The sequence below is a fragment of the Plectropomus leopardus genome, chromosome 13, assembly GCF_026936395.1.
Source record: "Plectropomus leopardus strain MGB_pleo_1.0 chromosome 13, ASM2693639v1, whole genome shotgun sequence".
Lineage (NCBI taxonomy): Eukaryota > Metazoa > Chordata > Actinopteri > Perciformes > Serranidae > Plectropomus > Plectropomus leopardus.
Window position 1 is genome coordinate 26,193,543 of NC_142188.1, and position 18,169 is coordinate 26,211,711.

Genomic DNA, 18,169 nt, shown 5'->3' on the forward strand with positions numbered 1-18,169 from the left:
TGTGTGCTGGCACATTTTAGGTGTCGTTATGGGACTCGTGACCCGATTCTATTTTTCCTGGCTGCGTGTCCCAAGTCTTACTTTTAGAAAACCATGTGTAGCCTTGGCACATTTAAATAGGCTATTCAGAACAAGGGTTTCCTGTGACCTCATGGAATATGGTTTTTCACTCGTAAAAACAAATGTTAAACGCCTGGTCTCATACAAAGTATTTATTTACAGAACAAATCATACATCAAGTATAAAAGAGCAGCATGTGTGGTTGATTTGATTTCCAGATTTAGCACCTTTCAAACACTTTATAGAGATCAGGTAAGTTGGCGATCTGCAGCACGGTGCCGTCCTCGCTGAAGCTCTTCGGAGGACTCAAAAGGGTTCGGAAGGCTTTGAAGATGACGTGCTCAACTTTCCAACGCCACGAGTTCACCTCAGCATCCTGAAACAAACATGATCGTCACACTTTTATTTATTCAGTTGTTTGTCATTAATGTTATTGTGAAGCAGTGGAAGTCAAAAGTTAAAGGGACAGTTCACCCCAAAATTACAAAATACATGTTTCCTTTAACCTGTAGTGCTATTTCAACAGCCCAGACTGTTTTGACATCAGTTGCCAAAAGTGCCAAAAACAATGCTTATTAAAAAAGGTTTCAAAAACAGGTGCTCTTCGGATGCAAGAACAAAAATGACTAAAAAAAAAAGGAGGGAGAGGTTAGACCTCTTGTTTTTTTTATAAATAAGCCAAAACCAAAAAAATCTAAGCCACACTGTTTTACAAAAGTAAAAAAAACTTGAATAAATGGGCTTGGTGCTTTGGTGTTGAATCTTAAAGTCTTCTTGTGTCAGGCAACCAGAGCAGCACTCGATAATTGTCACAGGTGCAATCAATAAAGTGAGTCCACACACACTCAGGTCAACTCCAACAAAGCAGCAGTGTGCTCAAGACCAGCAAATTCATAGACACAGACACCCCCACAGCCTCTGTACCCACTGCATTCCAAATCTGTAAAAAAAAATACATGTTGTGATGTAACTGAGCCCCTCCACAGTCTCCTTACACTCCCTAGTCATCGCTCTTCTCATTACAAGTGATGAGCTTCAGTGAAGCTATACTGAGTATTCATGTACCCTGTACAAACTTGTATTTATGTATTGATGTTTTGCATGGAATTATGCAGCCTGTATCTGATGTTGCTGATTGTGTGATGTATCTGCTGCTTTGTCGGAGTTGACCTGAGTGTCTGTAGACTAACTTCATTGATTGCACCTGTGACAGTTATCTAGTGCTGCTCTGATTGCCTGACACCTGACATCAGCCGTGGTATATCTGTGAGCTGCCACTTGTTTTAACGTGCCCTGATGAAAACTGTGAGCTGAAACACAAAGGCGTTAAGCCAATTTATTAAAGGCTTTTATTAAATTTTGCAAAACAGTGTGCCCTGGTTTTGACTTAGTGACAAAAAAAGTCTAACCTCTTTTTTTTTTTAACTCAACCTCAGGATAATAAACAGACGTTGCTGCAAGCAGTTTCATATGGGAACTGTTTTTTTCTACTGAATTAAATCTGCCAACCGTATCATGGCGCATAAACAGCACTACAGGTAAGAGGAGAAATATGTATTTTTGATATTTGGGTGAATTATGCTTTTCAAAGGCTTCATGCACTTTAGTGTTGTTTTAAACACTAGTCTGGGGTTCCTTCATACCTGCTCCTCTCCAGGCTCAGGCTCCAGGATGTAGCGTTTCCTGATGGAGTAGAACATGCTGCACTCCTTACTGAAGTCTCTAAAGCACTCCTTTTCATTGTCCCAGTTCACCTGCACAACACCACAAAGAAAAAACCTTCAGATACCATTTTAAAGAATCTGGTCATAAATGAGCAGCAATCTATGAGAAGGTCACCTCAGTGGCCAGGCGCAGGATGAACATTGGGAGACCCTCCATGACAGGGGTGTACTTGTCGAGCAGTAACGGCAGCCCTGTTAGATTTCCCTCCTATAATGCACAAAGCGAAATGTGTAATAATAACAACAAACTGCCATGTTTTGTCAGCATAAATAAACTTGGAGACTTCAGATTTTGGAGTTTTGAAAGATTTATTGACCTGGTCTATCTCCACGGAGAAGTAGTCATCCAGCATCTCAGTTTTCTTCTTCAGGAAGTCCACTATGTACTGAGCCAGGCCTTCTTTAGGACCGTCCTCTTCTGTCCAGCCGCTCTCCTCTGAGTCCAGAGCCAACATGGCCAGGTCATACAGAGGAGCTGGGGTCTGAATGCACATAATTACTCGTAAAGGAAAAATAGACAACCTGCACAGTATTTTTTTAATCATTCACTATCTAGACTGTACTCACAGAGAGTCTTAGTACACCAAAGTTTCCAAAGTCGTAGATGAGTATTTGGTAGAAAAGCTCCTGGCTGCAGCAGAAAGCAAAGAGTGAAATGCGGCATAAAAGAGCGAGTGTTGAACTGCACAGTGCGTGTTTCGTGTGTCTCTGACCTGAGTTTGGTGCTGTTGAGCAGGTATAGTTTGGTGTGATGTTGGATCAGAGTCCACTGGGGGTTAACGCAGCCCACGAATGAGTGGTTCTGCAGCATTTCTTGAAGACCTGGAGAAAAATGAACACACCAGAAAGAGGAAAAATGTGCCGAAGAGTAAAAAAAATTTGATCAATGTTGACATGCAGACTTGCTTAAATATCTACAGCTGAGGTGGGATCTTTACAAGAGGAACATGAGTAACTCATGAAAAAACTCGACAGATTAGCTGGAACAGATGGTGACACGTTTTGTTTACCTGTGTGTGTGTTCTCAGTGATCTCAGCCCTGAGCTCTTTGATGCTAGTCAGTTTGATGACCCGTCTTTTGGGCGTGGCTGCAGCCGTCAGGTCCTCGTCCTCTCCCTCCAGCTGCTGTTGCTCTTTCCTGGGTCGCTTCCTGGTTCAAACACACACACACACAAACACAAACACTGCTGTCACATCTCCAGCACACAGTACACTCTGCATGTTTACAGACCCTTGTACTCTCAAACAATAACTCACACCAGCATCCTGTGGACACACTGTAAGACTTAACAGCCTGTGAAAATGTTTACACATTTAATAACACACTCAATGAGCATCAGATGTTTTTTTGTCTCGCCATAATGAAAGCAACAAGAACTTGATGAGATGAGGCTGTGTGAGTTACTTTTTCGGCCACATGGGGGCAGAGGAAATCCATTATTTTGATGCATATAAACTTGCTGAATGATCATTTTTATAAAGTTGAAGCAGCAAATTCAAACATTCTGCAGAAAACATGAGCATTTGTCTTGAGTCGTGGTTCTGGCAATCTGATGGACTGAACTCAAGTATTCCCCTTCTCTTTAGCTGTTTTTGTTTTCCACCACCTACTGAGAGAAATATCTGAGGTCTTAAGCTGCTGGATGTTTGCCATTGTTCACCTCAGCAGGTAGTGCACACAGGGTTTATCAAAACCTTTCTGCAGAAAGCTGGATTAATGAGCACAGAGAGGCTTAAAGAGTAAATGCTTGCCTAGACAAAAACAATAGGCTAAAAAAGTCCCTCTCCAAAAAATAATAAAGGTGATAATACTGTGTGGGTTCATTACTGTGAGCAATGCTTTCCAAAAAATACAAATACAGATCCATGTTAAGCTACTGCAACATGCAAATTCATGAAACATCTGCTACAGGTCAACACAAGATGATATTTGTTACAGACTGGCCCAGAGAGAAATGACGTCATTAGTGATGATGCATGTTCATTATTGCAGTTTTCTTCCTGCTGTCTTACTCAACTCTGTCATTCAGATTCGCTGACACTGGAGGATTAATCACATATCAAATCCTGTCCTGATCTGACTTGCAGAAATTCCATCTGGGTTAATTTAGTTTTATAAAAAGAGATGAATGCAGAATCTGCAGACGAGGGGACAAGATTTTGGCATTGGAAGCATCCTGGTTTCCCTTTAGTAGAATTGGGCGGGCTTCGTATGCATGCGGGCAAAGGGTCTGGGTGGACAGCAAATGAGGTATAACCAAGCGCAGCCTCTGAGGGCGGAAAAATTAAACCAGTGCAAAAGTGCCAAAAACTGCAGTTCCTATGATGGCCACTTGAGGCTGGCTCCAGAAGTGAGTCATTCCCAGAGACACCCATATTAAAATGCTTAACTTTACAGCAGATATGAAAATTTGTACAACCTGGTACAATAAAGTGGTTTTTCGTCAATATTGCTAATTTCAACATTTGTCCAAATATGGTCACTTCTGGCTCCAAACAACAAGATGGCAATGGCTGAAATGCCAAACTCAAGGCTTCAAAACAGAAGTCTGCCGTCACAGCAGCTGCATCCATTATTGTGCACAGTCTATGGGGGGAAATGCATTGGCTGAAATGCAATCTCAGGATCGACTATCATCTGAACACAATTTAGCTTTTCGTTACCTTTTTTAGCAAGCTACGTGTTATAGACATCATCTCTCAACTCAAACTCCATTCTCAGGTTGCTAATCAGACTGTAGACAGTGGCTGGCAGACTGAGGAAAAGGTCTTAGCCTGCTGGCTACATCAGAACCTCCCAAATATTAGCCGTTGCCTCCGCAGGCTAAATCGTAGTCTGACCACTAGCTAATGAATCCTGAGATTGGGATGAGTCATGATGACCTCCAGCCTTTAATGCTCTGCTGAGGACATATAGTGACCCACTCAGTGTAGTACAGGCATGATTCACTTTTTTTTACCTTTGATCGTTGCTATCTTTGTCGCCTTTTGGCACCTCTGCCTCCTGCTCAGCCAAGGCCTCCAGCATGTCTGCATCATCCATCTCGTCCATCTCTACACCTTCACGCTGGGCGGTTTTGGTCGCCGCCTCCTTGCTGCTGGGACCAGCTGCTTCAGTGTTAGGAGGCGGCTTCTCTTTCGGCTGGAGGAAGGCATCCAGCTTCTGTGCACGACAATCGGTCCTCACCATCTGATGTGCGTAGACACGCTCGCTTGAATCTGCTGACGCACTGGTGGACTTTACCTCAATGCCACCTGAGACGGACAGCCCTGGCAGCAACGTCTGCACAAACACACAGCGTATGCATCATCGTACACCCTCGCACTTGGAGTTTTTGTGCCTCAAAGGATAAAAATATGAGCCCCACAAATGGGAGGAGTGGAAACATGTTAGCACAACAAGAGACAGAGATCAGATCTCTTTCTGCAGTGACAATGACAGCACATTTAAAGAGATAGTGATCTAGTCATATCATACCTGAGTGAAATATGTGCGTGAGGAGTTGGAGCCAAGGAGTTTGCTCTCGATGTGCTTCTGAACACTCTCAATGACGCTGTCTTCGTGCAAAAAATGCACCTCATGTTTTGTGGGATGGACATTCACGTCTACATTCTGCGGGGCGATCTCCAAGCTGTGGTGATGAGAAATCCCCAGCAAATATCGAATTAATTCAGCCATAATAGAATGCATTGTAAAAAAAAAACAACAGACAAATGCATGTTAAGTCACCTGAGGTATAGAAAAGGGTGTGTGTTCTTGGGAAGGTATGCGGCATAAACCGTCTCGATTGCTTTCTTCAAAGCGCTTGACTCCACCAGACGATCTGAGACGTCACAGATCACAATCTCCATTTAACAGAACACTAACAGGATTATATCATGTTTACTGGTGAGCCACATGTCTAGTGGCTTTTCTGTGATACATACGGTTAATGAAGAGGACCAGGATGCATTTCTTCACAGAGTAGTTTGCGTTAGAAATGTAGCCTTTCAACTTAAAAGCAAGCTTCTGATCCTCGCAACCAACTTCTATCAGCTCCCTGTGAACATACCACAAAGTGGGTCATGCAGACAATGTTAAGGTGATAACAGGTGACATGACTGCAGAGAGCATCAAAGCATTTTTTTTTTTCCATGCTTGGTTGATTAATACCTGCTGACTGCGTTGCCAAACACTCCTCGAATATTATCCACTACAGATGCGTTGGGCAGAGTCCTTACATCTGCCACAGTCTCTCCTTGCTGGAAAAACAGAGCATAAATAATATTGCCCTTTAAGCAAGAATCAATTTTGGAGCGTTATTTGAGTTTTTTTTGTCAGTGCATTGAAATGGAGAATATTTTTTTACTGTGAAACCATCTTTTTTGCTTAAAAAAAGAGCCAAAAATAAAGCACATCTCACCTTTTTGACAGAAAAACTTTTTCCTGAATTGTGTATGGCGTACCTTCAAAATAATGTCAATATGTGAGTTAGTCAAACACAGTGATGTTCATCAAAACAGCAAGAATCACAAGACACAAGGACTAAAGCCAAGATGACAGACCTGCTGACCACCTCTACAATCCTGGAGTACTCATCACTGGGGCTCTTCAAAGCTTTCCTCCTCGTGGACACGTTATAGAAAAGATCCTCCACCTGCAGGCAGGGAAAACAAGCTGTTGGAGATTTTTTTTGAACGTCCATTAACTTCACTCTGTAATGGTGGATGTGCTCAACAAACTCACAAGGATCTGTGTTCCCTGGTTGCCGGCACATGGTTTTGGAGGGCCTTTTAGTTTGCCATCGCTGTAGCTGGCTCTGCAGAGAACCGATACGTCACAAGAGCGCCGCCATCCTATTCACACATTTGTAATTATCTATAGATGTTACCTTACCTGTAGGCGCACTTGGCATCAGCTGTCTTTGTGGTTATGGTCACATGGGCAACATGGCTTACACTAGCAAGGGCCTGCAAACAAGAGCAAAACATCAAATGTGACATACTCATAACAAAATGTATGAAAACATTTAACAGTCTGGAGGCTGCTGCTGATGCAGAGCTCTACCTCTCCTCTGAATCCATAGGTTGCGATAGCTGAGAGGTCCTCAAAAGTCTGGAGTTTGCTGGTGGTGAACCTCTCACAAACGATTTCCATGTCTTCTCTCTGCCTTGGCAGTAAGACAGACAGATTGGTCAGAGAAAACCACACAACTAAAAGATAGTGGCAATGACAACATTTTTCCCAAACAATAAATCTAACCTAATGGGTGCGGAAAGGACCACACTCCCTCATAGACTGGATACTACGGAGGGCACAAACAACATCTTTAAAAGGCCTCCTTTCCTTAATGACTATGGCCAGTAATCAGTACCTTAATAGTAATAACCTAGCACCAAGTAGTATCTGAACATCATTTTTGGACCTCGGGACCTTGACCACCATCAGCCCAGTTAGCACGAGCTAACGAGCTGATGGCCTCCATATAACAGAGACAGTAAATAATTATCACCTCTTTTTTCATTGTTATTGTTCACAAAGCACTGCCTAACGTGTATGTTATATTTTACAGTAGGGGCCAACACAGTATTATGTATTATACGTTACATCTCTTTTGCTTCCGCACTGTTGGCATGCTATCTAGAATCACACACTGTTGTGGCATGATGCCTCTGCTGTTGGGTTCTGGGTAAAAATGCAAAAGCAGCATGAGGAAGGGACTTAGTTGTGGCCCTGTAGCACAGTTTCTGTGTACAAAGGGCTTGTGTTGTGGTGATGTAGGGCGCACTAGACAAAAGTGGCAGGTCAGAGTTCCAAGATAACGCAAAAATGTTTCCAATATTTGGCTATACTACAACATAGATATCTAATGACGTACTCTGTTGGTACCAATGCATGGATACTGGTATCATATTTTTTTTCAACAAGACACCCACCCCTTCTTATGACTTAATTTTTGGTTCAGATTTATAGCTATTACATTGGGATATCATGAGTTCCAATTTTAAAAAAGACACTTATTCGATTTCCCCCCAAAAAGGGGCGGGTGTTCACCCCGAGCCCCCCTGAGCACGCCCCTGTCACCCACCCTGATGCCGGTGCCGTTGTCCTGAATCTGAAGGAGCTTCAGTCCGCCGTCTTTCACCGTCACCTGGATGTTGGTGGATTTGGCATCCAAACTGTAACAATGTAAGACAAATTGTAGTTATCATACAGTCATATGTCAGCTTTTTAAGCAGCAGGGCGCGGTCAGTGGGCAGTATCACAGGACTGTTAGTGTGTTAACGTTACAGGTGTTGATAAGCTGCTTTGCCACAAACGTGATGTAAACAACGGTGGCTCCTGCCATATTTTGTCACTTCAGTTGGTCCTACTGCAGGTTATTAAAGCCACAAATTAAACTCATAACAGTAGGCCACACTGTAAAAACTAACATTATAAAATATAGCGAGTCAGTTACCAGTTTTCAATCATTTCTTTGACGGCGTTGGCAGGACGCTGGATAACTTCTCCTGCTGCTATCCGGTTGACAACCGTCTCGTCCAGCCTCCGGATGATTCCCGCCATGTTTACACTGCTGCTTATTGAAAGGTCGAGGTTAATTAAATATTAGGTAATACCTGTAAGCACACTTACATAATAGAAATGTTTATATTTAGGCTTACATGTAGCATAACAACTCGTACAAGAATCAGCGTGTGTAACGTGCATACACAGGACCACAGAGTAAATAAAAAAGCTAGAGGTCTCACTCCTCCTGAAAATGTCAGATCACAGCTAAGTCATTGTGTCATCCGCTCAACCATTGAACGGACATTATTAAGAGTTAAATCGTTTCACTTCCCCACAAAAAAAGATGGAAAAGTTTAAATTATATGTAATGCTGTTGTTGGTGGTTATTGATAAAACAGTGTTATCTTAGCCACCTTTTTCTCACAATGAAGTGATTCATCTTCTCAATTATATATGATCTTTGATGACACTGCGCGCGGACAGAGTGAGGGCGGGGCCTGTGTCCTGCTGGTGGACGTCATTCGCTGAAAGTCTTCTTCTGCAGTTAATATTTTGTAGCGGTGTGAGTCTGACAGATGCACAGCGCCTCATAACAATGGAATAATGATGCTTTTTCTTTGAGACATTTAGAATATCTTTCCACTTGTTATCACACTGTTTGCAAAAAAAGCAAAAGGAATAAAACGTAATTTATATCGTCTATATGCATCTTTATGAGTACATCATAATAATAAAGCATAATATAGTTTATAATCATAAGCATACAATTTCTGCTGTATAATTATAAAAAACAAGTAAATAAATATATTACTTCATATACTTTCATTACTTATAGCACAACTTATTGTATCACTTAAGTTTCCTTTCTTTTGATCTGTTAGTGCTGATAAATCACTGATACACAGTTAAGTGATTGTATCTCTGGCATGTCCAACTCTGGAATGACCCAATTTAAAGAAACTACTTAGACCACACTGTAAAGCAATGAGATAAAGTCAATTGTGCCCCTGGGGAAGGTATATTTTGCTTAGACTGTCATAAGGTTAGAGGTCAGATCAATACTTGCTCTGACAACTATGCTGCTGACAATTACAAAATTAGTGTGTGTGTGTGTGTGTGTGTGTGTGTGTGTGTGTGTGTGTGTGTGTGTGCGCATGTGGCACAATGAAATCTTTGTCCAGCTATAATCAATGTTTTATTGTCTCTTTCAATTAGGAACTACTGAAGAATTTAGTGCATAACATCTACACAATGAAAAGTCCAAATTCCAGGTCTGATAATCGATAGATTCCAACCAAACCAATTGTTTGTTAAAGAGATTCGCTCTCAACAGAAAATGTAACCCATCATAGCAAATTGTCATCGTTTATTGTCTTCAAAAGGGGAAGAAAAACCCACCAAAATTAAATCTTTAACACGAAAAACTTTTTTAATTATCAAAGAAAAATCCAGATATTATTAGTTAAACTGTTATGTATTTCTGCATTGCACGTCTCAGGATATTTACTTATATGAGATTCACTGTTATCCCAGTAGTACATAGTTGGCCTGACCATGCATGTGTCTGCATTCCTCAGAGTCGAGTCTTTCACAGGGGTCAGCAGAACTGTGGTTCCTCAAAATCTGCAAAAATACAAATGTTCTCAGAGATATTTTATGATGGTGTTTTTAAAAAAATAAACCTGATCTATGCTCTACTAAGCCTCTGTGATTGTTACAGTAGCTGCCAAAATTATGTTGCTAGGCTGCTGAAGTTCAGCCTCAAGCAGAGTGACCTCAGCAGAATGAAATGCTGCGAGTAGGCCATCCGGGGAGTGGCGCTGTTCAGATGTCATGACCAGGGAGAAATTCTCAATGCAGTCCAACCTGAACACACTATCCTCAAATACCTGCATGAGGGAAACAAATGAAATGAGGTCAGGTGATAAAACATAAATGTAGATTGAGTTTGTACCAGTCGATATATAAAACTCAATCCTACATTTTTAATTTTCATATTTTTTTAATTTTTGTGCTGGATTTAAGAATGAAACTGAAAAGAATACGGGCATTTATAATGTGTATTTGAGGAAAAAAATAAGGAGATTTACTTTCATTTAATCCCACAGTCCTTCATACATAGAAACAATCTGGTAGATTTGTAGGAAAAGAGATTGATAGGATAAAAAGTAAAGTTTCAGTCACAATAGCCTCTAATCTGATTACCTGTTGGACATGGATGTATCACTGAACGGACCTACTGGACACACGCCCAGAGGCCCAAAGTGTCAGGGGCCCCCTGGCCTTTACCTGCAAATTGTCACTCAAATTAATACATACTGACCAGGAAAACATCCAAAATGACCAAAAATAGACACAAAAAGACCACAAAAACATGCAGAGGAACTGCAATGAGACACAAAATAACTACAAAAGGAAAGCAAAAGGACATAAGAGGCACAACATGAAAAAAAAGCTAAATTAACTAAAAGAGACACAAAACAAGCAAATAATAACCAAAAGACAAAAAATAACTACAAAGAGAAACAAATTAACCAAAAAGACACAACATGACCTTAAAGACACACAATATGACTACAAAGAGACACAAGGAGCAAAACTACATCTATTTCTTGCCACTATGGACTACACGAGAAGTGGTGCCTTCTGCACATCTGTGCCCAGAAGCCCACTGTCTATTTATCTAGCCGTGCCCTTTCAAAATCTATTTTTCAGGCTCCATGTCAGCAGAAAGTGTCTCTGTAGCAGACAGATGTTGCACCTACCTACAGCCAAGTATGAATTAAATGCAGCTGACGAACAAAATTGAATTTTATTCAATCTTTATGAGGCTTATTTTGAAGTTTGTGTTTGAAACTCGGGGTGAGAAACAGACTGAGTTCACTCTCTCATGCCGTAACATTTATGCGTCTGACCTGTTATCCTTTTGGATCTTGCAAATCCCACCACATTCCAGGACAGCATCTGAACAAGGGAGGCTCTGCTGTAAAACTGGGTGTTTCTTTGTAACCGATAATAGATTTCTGCAAAAGTTTAAGTCTATACGAGGAAGCCCCGAGAGCTAACTTGGCAGTTCTGCAGTTTGTTGTGCAGCTCTATGAGCTTTAACCGAGATGATTTCATTGGCACGAACCAGTTAACCACAGACAGACACAAACACAGGTCATAAAAACACACTGGCACAACCCGAAAGGTTACTGCAAGTATGATAGGAAGTTGGTTTGGAACTGACAAACAAATGACAGAAATGTGACTCTTATTTGATAAATTCATGTCCTACTTTGTGCTTTCTGCAGCTGAAATCCTGGGTTCTCCCAAAAATATAGGAGTGACATCACTATGATGTCAAGCATGGTGTTCTACATGAACTATGCAATCATTAAATCCAGATGTGTGCTATATCACTTTGGCACAGATCATGTTTTCGCTCCACCTCTCGCTTTAGGCCGAGGGAAAATGTCCGTTGTGTTGTCTTTGCATCTGTGATGTATCCAGTGGCGAAGAAAGTATTCAGATCACAAGTAAAAGTCCTGCTTTGAAAATTTTACTTAGAAGTAAATATGTTCAGGAAAAAAAGTATTTTAAGTATTAAAGGTGAAAGTATTCAATGCAGAAAAATATATTATTTAAAAACAATTTAAAAAAAAAAAGAGAAATTAAAAAACATTTTTTTAAATAATAAAAAACTCAAACTCAAAATTATATTTAAAAGAAACTGAAAAAACACTTAACATGTTTATCAAAATAACTGATTGATTAATCTGATCAACTGATCATTGCAGTGGTACTTGTATAAACTCTTTGGTAATTTAATCAATAACAAAACATATTTTCTAAACTCTTTCAATGTTTTGCACGAATCTTTATCTGTAAAGTAATTAAAATGTTCAGGTAAATGTAGGGAAGTAAAAGTACAATGTTTCCCTCTGAAATGTAGTAAAAGTATAGAGTGACATAAAAAGAAAATACTCAAGTAGAGTATAAATATCTTGAATTTGTACTTAAGTACAGTACTTGAGTAAAAGTACTGGATGTTTCGGGGGGGGGATATGATGTCTATCCTGAGACACATGTCCCTGACTCAATGCAGGACATTCCAGTTTTGTGCTGTAGCTGCAGGATGTGCTGCAGGATACAATACAATAGAACTGGAAAGAAAGTAGCGACGAAAGGAAGACAACACTGCAGAATGTAAAGCACACTTCCCTGTTTTTCATCTTTTTGTCAGGCAGCAGTTATGACATCAGTGTACTGTAGGAGGCCATTCTGCATTTAGACTGAGTAAATTTACTCTCTGAAAGGATGAAACTGTCAACAAGAGCCTGGGTGGGGTCAGAACTGGCTGTGTATCTTACAGGTCGGTCATTTTTCTCTTGCTCCTGCTCTTCTAGCGTTTTTTGTTCTCCGTTTACTGAAACTCAGATTACAACTGTTTCAAAGAGCAGCCACTGCCACTCCTGTCACGACCTGCCACACACGCAATGACAGGCACACACAGGCAGGCATGCAAATGTGATGGCACTCATACCTGAAGGTACATGCATAGAGTACATACACCCGACAGAGGAACCATAATAAATGTGACTGAAAAGGAATCTCAAAAAATAGATTCTAACTCTTTCAGATCTTGAAATAATGTATAGATACACAGCAGTATGCACTCTCTAAATACACAGACACTGTCAACAAGCAAAGTGACAGTCAAATCAGATACAAATGCACACCTGCTGCTCAGTAGCACACCTATTTTGTGGAAGGAGGTCAGCAGTTGCCCCAACATGGCCTCCAAATCTTTCCTCCGTTAAAATAGAGTTATTCACTTAAATGCACCTTATCTTAAATATGACCTAGAGCTACTCCGCACCTCCACGCTGCTGGTTTCTATACATTCCACACTGACAGAGGCCTGTTGTTTCCACCGCTGTGGTTTTTGTCTCACATGTGTGTTTATGTCTCCTGGCTGGACACCCCCACCCTCCTCTGACAAAGCTGTAGAGTGATGATTGCCATGGAGACAAATGACAGCGAGGCTGAAAGGTGTACAGTAGCTTATCTCTCAGCAACATAAAACGCGGGACCAGCAACCATCTGTGGAATCTGTCACGGCCTCTCCAAGTGACAAATATAGTGGGGCCTGTCCGTCCTCTAGTGATAAGGGTGGTCCCTCACACACTGGTTACTAATCTAAAAATCGAATTAGATGAGTTCTCCTCTACTTTTTAATGCCCAAGAATCATATCATCTCATCTGAATCACTGGGGGATTGTGTGATTGTGTCTCCAAGTGAAGTGACTTGAGCTCATTTGTGCTAATTCATCATTCTCATGATTCCGCCTTCATCATCTCTGTAGGAAAGCATTATCTCACCTCTCTGCAACTGCCAAGACTTCCTCCATCGGATGATGCATCTAGAAATGGATTCTGCAGATGTTGCTCTTCCTTTTTCCTTTGTTTATCCCCCCTGTTCCTCCTCGTGTTTGCTCCTTATCAGCACAACAGATGCCTTGAGACGTTCTAAACAAAAGACGAACACACACTTTCCATGGTGAACTTTAAAAAAAGGGGAGGTAATGCAGAATAAAATTACTGTAACGGCAGCTGTTCGCGTGGTTCTTCTTGCCCAAAGATACAAATATTACATGTTTAAAACTTGAAAATTGATAGATATAAAGATACAGAGTCACTTATCTCTGGTAGAGGCTGTACTATCACAGGTAGGTATACTGTAAACATTTACCATCATCTAAGTTTATCCTGTTTGCATGCATGTAATGATGTTAGATTTTATGCTGTGTGGACATTAACATTATGACATTTTGAATATGTTGGGTTTCCTCACAACTTACAACTAAATGTTGTTATTCTATGTCAAGATAATATGAGATGTGTAGAATATGTTGGATTTTGATGACATAAGGACGAAAGTTAAAGCAGACAAAATACCAACATCATCTGTCGTCAGTATTCTATGTCAAATTGAAGTTGGCATGGACAACACAAAATTTTGGTCATCCGACATCACAACCTAAATCAAACCCAAAATCAACATCTAATGGTGTTGGTCATCTGCTGGGAATTCATCCTGATGAATGTGGGATATGAATGTGGGTATCAATGTATTGGTCATCCATCCAATTGTTGTTGAGATATTTTATTTCAAAATAACGAATTTTAACCTCATTTTAGCATAAACTATTCTCTAAGGGTTCATAAGTGTCTGTACAAACTTTAATTGCAATCTATCCAATTGCAGTCAAGATATTGCAATCTGGACCAAAGACATATCCATCCCTACAGTCATGCATTTAGCATGGCTTTAAACCATCCTTTAGGCCTCTTGTTTAGGCATGCGAGGGCCCACATTAAAAACAACCTGCCGACACATGTCCAACCCCACCCTCCAATTGAAGTTATGCTTTTAAGTTAACCATTTAGTCATTATGTTGTAAGCTATTGCGATGACGTCAGACAATTATTCCTGTTTCCGCTCGTGTGAATTACTTTGTGTTATCATTCATCCACCTAAGCCAAAAGTTTAAAGGTCATTCTCACACAACCAGCTATGGTATACTGTTTAATATTTCACAACAGTATGTTATCTACTGACCTCTTTTCAGTGGATAAATGGGAGTTTCTCTGTTTTGCTTGTAGTTTATGGGGTCTGAGCTCATACAGCGAAGGATCATTGACAGTTGTGTAGTGGTAGTTGATGAAGTGGGTGTATTCTAAGGTAGATGGAAGGTTTACCAAGAAGGAAGAAGGGAAATTCTCCTATATATCCCAATGGCTTTTGGGCTGATAGGTAGGTATACTGTAAACAGCCAGAAAAAGAGGTGGGTATAACCTGTATACCCATATATACCCTCAACTACACCACTGGTAATTGAATCCCAAGCCTCTCAGGCAGTGCTAATGTATCTCTGTGTTTTAGTACTCTTTACTGGGGTTCTCTGTTGTATTTGTTACAGTACATGTGGTATAATGGAAGTGCAGCCCTCAGCTGTTTATAGTAAAATGTCAGAAATCTGACCCCAGCTGTATATGACTTTGCCCAACATTATAAACTATAGCCACACTTACTCCACAGGCCTCTGTGTGGACAGTTATCAGTATAATCTAATCTACTCTGTTGTCTACCATGTGTACCACAAGGAATACCACGTCTTTGTTCACCTTCTACAATAGTGGTCATTTCCATGTGCTAGCAGGTAAATTATACGAGTCACACTCTGTGTGTTTGATTCATACATTCCTGGAGATGTTTTATGATGGGGGAGGAATCCGGCTATGATTCAGTGATTGGGCAAGTTCACATTTCATAATCAAAGCTGTCAGTCACAAAACCAAAAGGCAGGACACCAAATGTAGAGTTACCAAGGTTTAAAAGAGCGCAGGGAATGCTGCCCTTTGGTATGTAGTGCAGCAACTATCTATCTAACGCAGTGATCATTAAATTTGATGTTACAATTCAAACTGCTCCTCTGTGTGCCTTGGGTGTTTCCTGATACACACAATGAGGGATTGTCCTCAAGTCTTCACTTGAGGAGCTACATTGCATCACTTCCTTTACTTTTAGTCATCAGATTTCATCCTGCCGGGGCTATTTTAGGTCTCAGTGCGGAGCAACCATGAAAGGAGAAATCACTGCTTTTGGTTCTCTCTCCTTTCAGGGTTTAACAAAACATGTACAAGGCCCTATCTTGGAAATACCGATGGCCTTCCTCTGACTTCAAAGGTTTCCACATGAGCACTCTCATTAAACCATGCAGGAAAGATACATAGCATCCTGTCTGATGAGGTATCATCAATTCAGTCTGTGGATAATATTGTAATGGTGCAAAAGAAATTGTTAATGAACCATGAAAAGAAACAAAAGAATAAACGCTGGTAGCATGTTGGCAGAAGCCTTTTCCCGCAGGCCACCTTGTGTGGCTCCGCTGTTTTATTTGTGTTTTTAGACTGCGCCTTCTTCAAAGGAGGGCCAGTTAGTCTTTTTATAATAATCATCCTCACCCAGTGCCTCCATTGTTTGTTGACATTCTCATCACATGAGGAGCTTTGAGGTTTACACATAAAGAGGTTTTCTTTGTTACTGTACAGCATTTAAGCCACAATACACTCTTTTACTGTCTTTGTCTGATTCAATTCCCATTTTAAATGCTGTTTTGTTTGCAACTTTTGGGTATCGTGTGTGCTTTTTGTATAACTGGTCTGATAATTTTTGGCTAGCAATGCCCCCTTACAATCATGGCTATCCTTGTATAGATAAATGGGACAGAGTCTATGGTCCTTATGGTGTCATTACTTCATGGCAGAGTAATAAATAAGCAAAACTAAAAACACGGCACATCTTACTAAGACATAACCTGTTTTTTCACTGTTTCCAGTAACTCCGGTTACCAAAGAGTACCTTAATCTACAAGGATTAAATCTAATTATACATTCATCTTCCTCCACCAACTGTTATCACTATTAGGTGTGTTATTGTTGTGTTATTAATACCTATAATTAGGTGCCAGCCCTTTTCAAAACATATTGGATAAGTCAACATTTAAGCAGGACTGGATTCATTTGTGGAGGGGGCCCTTTCATATTCATATTCAGGAATATGTACCATGTAAGGAAATATAAACTGAAATTATAAAATCCCTAAAGGGGAACTAGGCCTATTTTCAAAATTCATACATACTATTACTATAGTTCAAGACAGTCAAAAATATTACTTAACATAAAACAACTCTCTTCCATATCCAAAAATTAGAGTGCTAAATCTCAATTTTGCAATGTCATAGTGTAAGTCTGGAGTTGCTCCATAGACAATGAAAGTGAAAGATGTTCTAGGTGGCACAGAGCAGTGGGAAAGTCCTGAGTATATGTGAACATTTTCTGTTTCAGAACTGTGAATACTACAATAGAAAAGACTAAATCAAATTGGTTTGTTTATAGCCACCTTAAAAAGGGCCCATTCATTTTTAATGAAGTGTTTGCTATAGAATATATTCACTACTTTACCTTGCCATCAGACAGTCTTTTTGACAGGGAATAGAAGCTGTTATATAAAAGCCACCAGATGCCATTGACGAAAATGGTAATTTTACTTAGCAGAACACTGGAGTTGTTGGTGTTAACTGGTAAGTGTGTAAGGTAAAATTGGACAAAATATTAAAAATACAGATCAATGTAAAATTGAAATTCTTAATCCCCTTTGAAACTCTCTACACGAGGGATCTCAAGATCTTATTTTAGTTTATATTGTACTTAAACTACCACAAAATTGTTGCCATATAGTTAACTTGAAGCCTTTGGCTCAACAAATCTGGGGCCGAGGGGCAAAAGCCTGCTATAACCTGTTGGTAATCCAATGGTGGCCTTAGTAATATTTTTTTCATAATATGGCAACACAAGTTTTAATTATAAATAACTAATAATTGGTCTAAAAAGTAAATTATTCATTAAGAATTATTACATAATCTTTTACAGGGTGCCTCATTAGAAAGTGGTCACTTCTTAAGACAGTAGCTCCATAATCATATTTTAATTGAATTTAAGACAATGCAACAATATTGATTTTTTTTTTTTAAATATAAAATAATACAATTATTCATTAGAAGGAGAGAGGCAATTGAGAATGTCTGAATGTTATAAAAAATAACGAGTTATGACAAATGCTTTAAACATTAATGAATATGAGCGGGGGTGGGGGGATCATTACCTGATATCAGGTTAATTAGCCTGTCTGCGGTTTGGTCGCAGCAGATTAGCAGCAGTGGTTCCTCAGCTGGAGCAGCAGTCGACAGATAACAGCTGTGCAGAGTTCAGCCGCCTCGGGACAAGCACGGACACAGAGCCGAGAGCAGCACAAGTGAACTCACTGAGGAGCTGAAAGTCGAGG

At 40.2% G+C, this 18,169-nt stretch overlaps 1 protein-coding gene and 1 long non-coding RNA gene across 2 annotated transcripts; both read right to left on the reverse strand.

Moving 5' to 3' along the window:
* Positions 1–197: 197 nt before the first annotated feature.
* mlh1 (mutL homolog 1, colon cancer, nonpolyposis type 2 (E. coli)) lies at positions 198–8,568 on the reverse strand. The gene is made up of 20 exons (XM_042502441.2): positions 8,430–8,568; positions 8,225–8,341; positions 7,853–7,943; positions 6,832–6,930; positions 6,661–6,734; positions 6,511–6,583; positions 6,330–6,421; positions 6,188–6,230; positions 5,938–6,026; positions 5,712–5,824; positions 5,515–5,608; positions 5,263–5,416; positions 4,745–5,067; positions 2,795–2,934; positions 2,498–2,606; positions 2,352–2,415; positions 2,102–2,266; positions 1,900–1,992; positions 1,704–1,814; positions 198–436 (listed from the first exon to the last, which is right to left on the reverse strand). Exons 2-20 carry the CDS (start codon positions 8,329–8,331, stop codon positions 281–283), a joined length of 2,190 nt encoding a protein of 729 aa, XP_042358375.2. The 5' UTR covers positions 8,332–8,341; positions 8,430–8,568; the 3' UTR covers positions 198–280.
* A 684-nt stretch (positions 8,569–9,252) lies between these two features.
* LOC148187730 (uncharacterized) lies at positions 9,253–18,118 on the reverse strand. The gene is made up of 4 exons (XR_015778386.1): positions 17,990–18,118; positions 13,645–13,791; positions 10,483–10,566; positions 9,253–10,166 (listed from the first exon to the last, which is right to left on the reverse strand). It is a non-coding gene; the product is annotated as an uncharacterized LOC148187730 (long non-coding RNA).
* Between the last annotated feature and the right edge of the window lie 51 nt (positions 18,119–18,169).

Bases quoted from the DNA above. Each gene is read 5' to 3' on its own strand.
- mlh1 (XM_042502441.2), bottom strand. From the start codon at position 8,331: ATGGCGGGAATCATCCGGAGGCTGGACGAGACGGTTGTCAACCGGATA. The intron at 6,422-6,510 runs GTGAGTTTGTTG...CCCTGCCTGCAG, and splicing joins ACCAGGGAACACAGATCCTT to GTGGAGGATCTTTTCTATAA. The intron at 6,231-6,329 runs GTCTGTCATCTT...ATTATTTTGAAG, and splicing joins ATTGTAGAGGTGGTCAGCAG to GTACGCCATACACAATTCAG.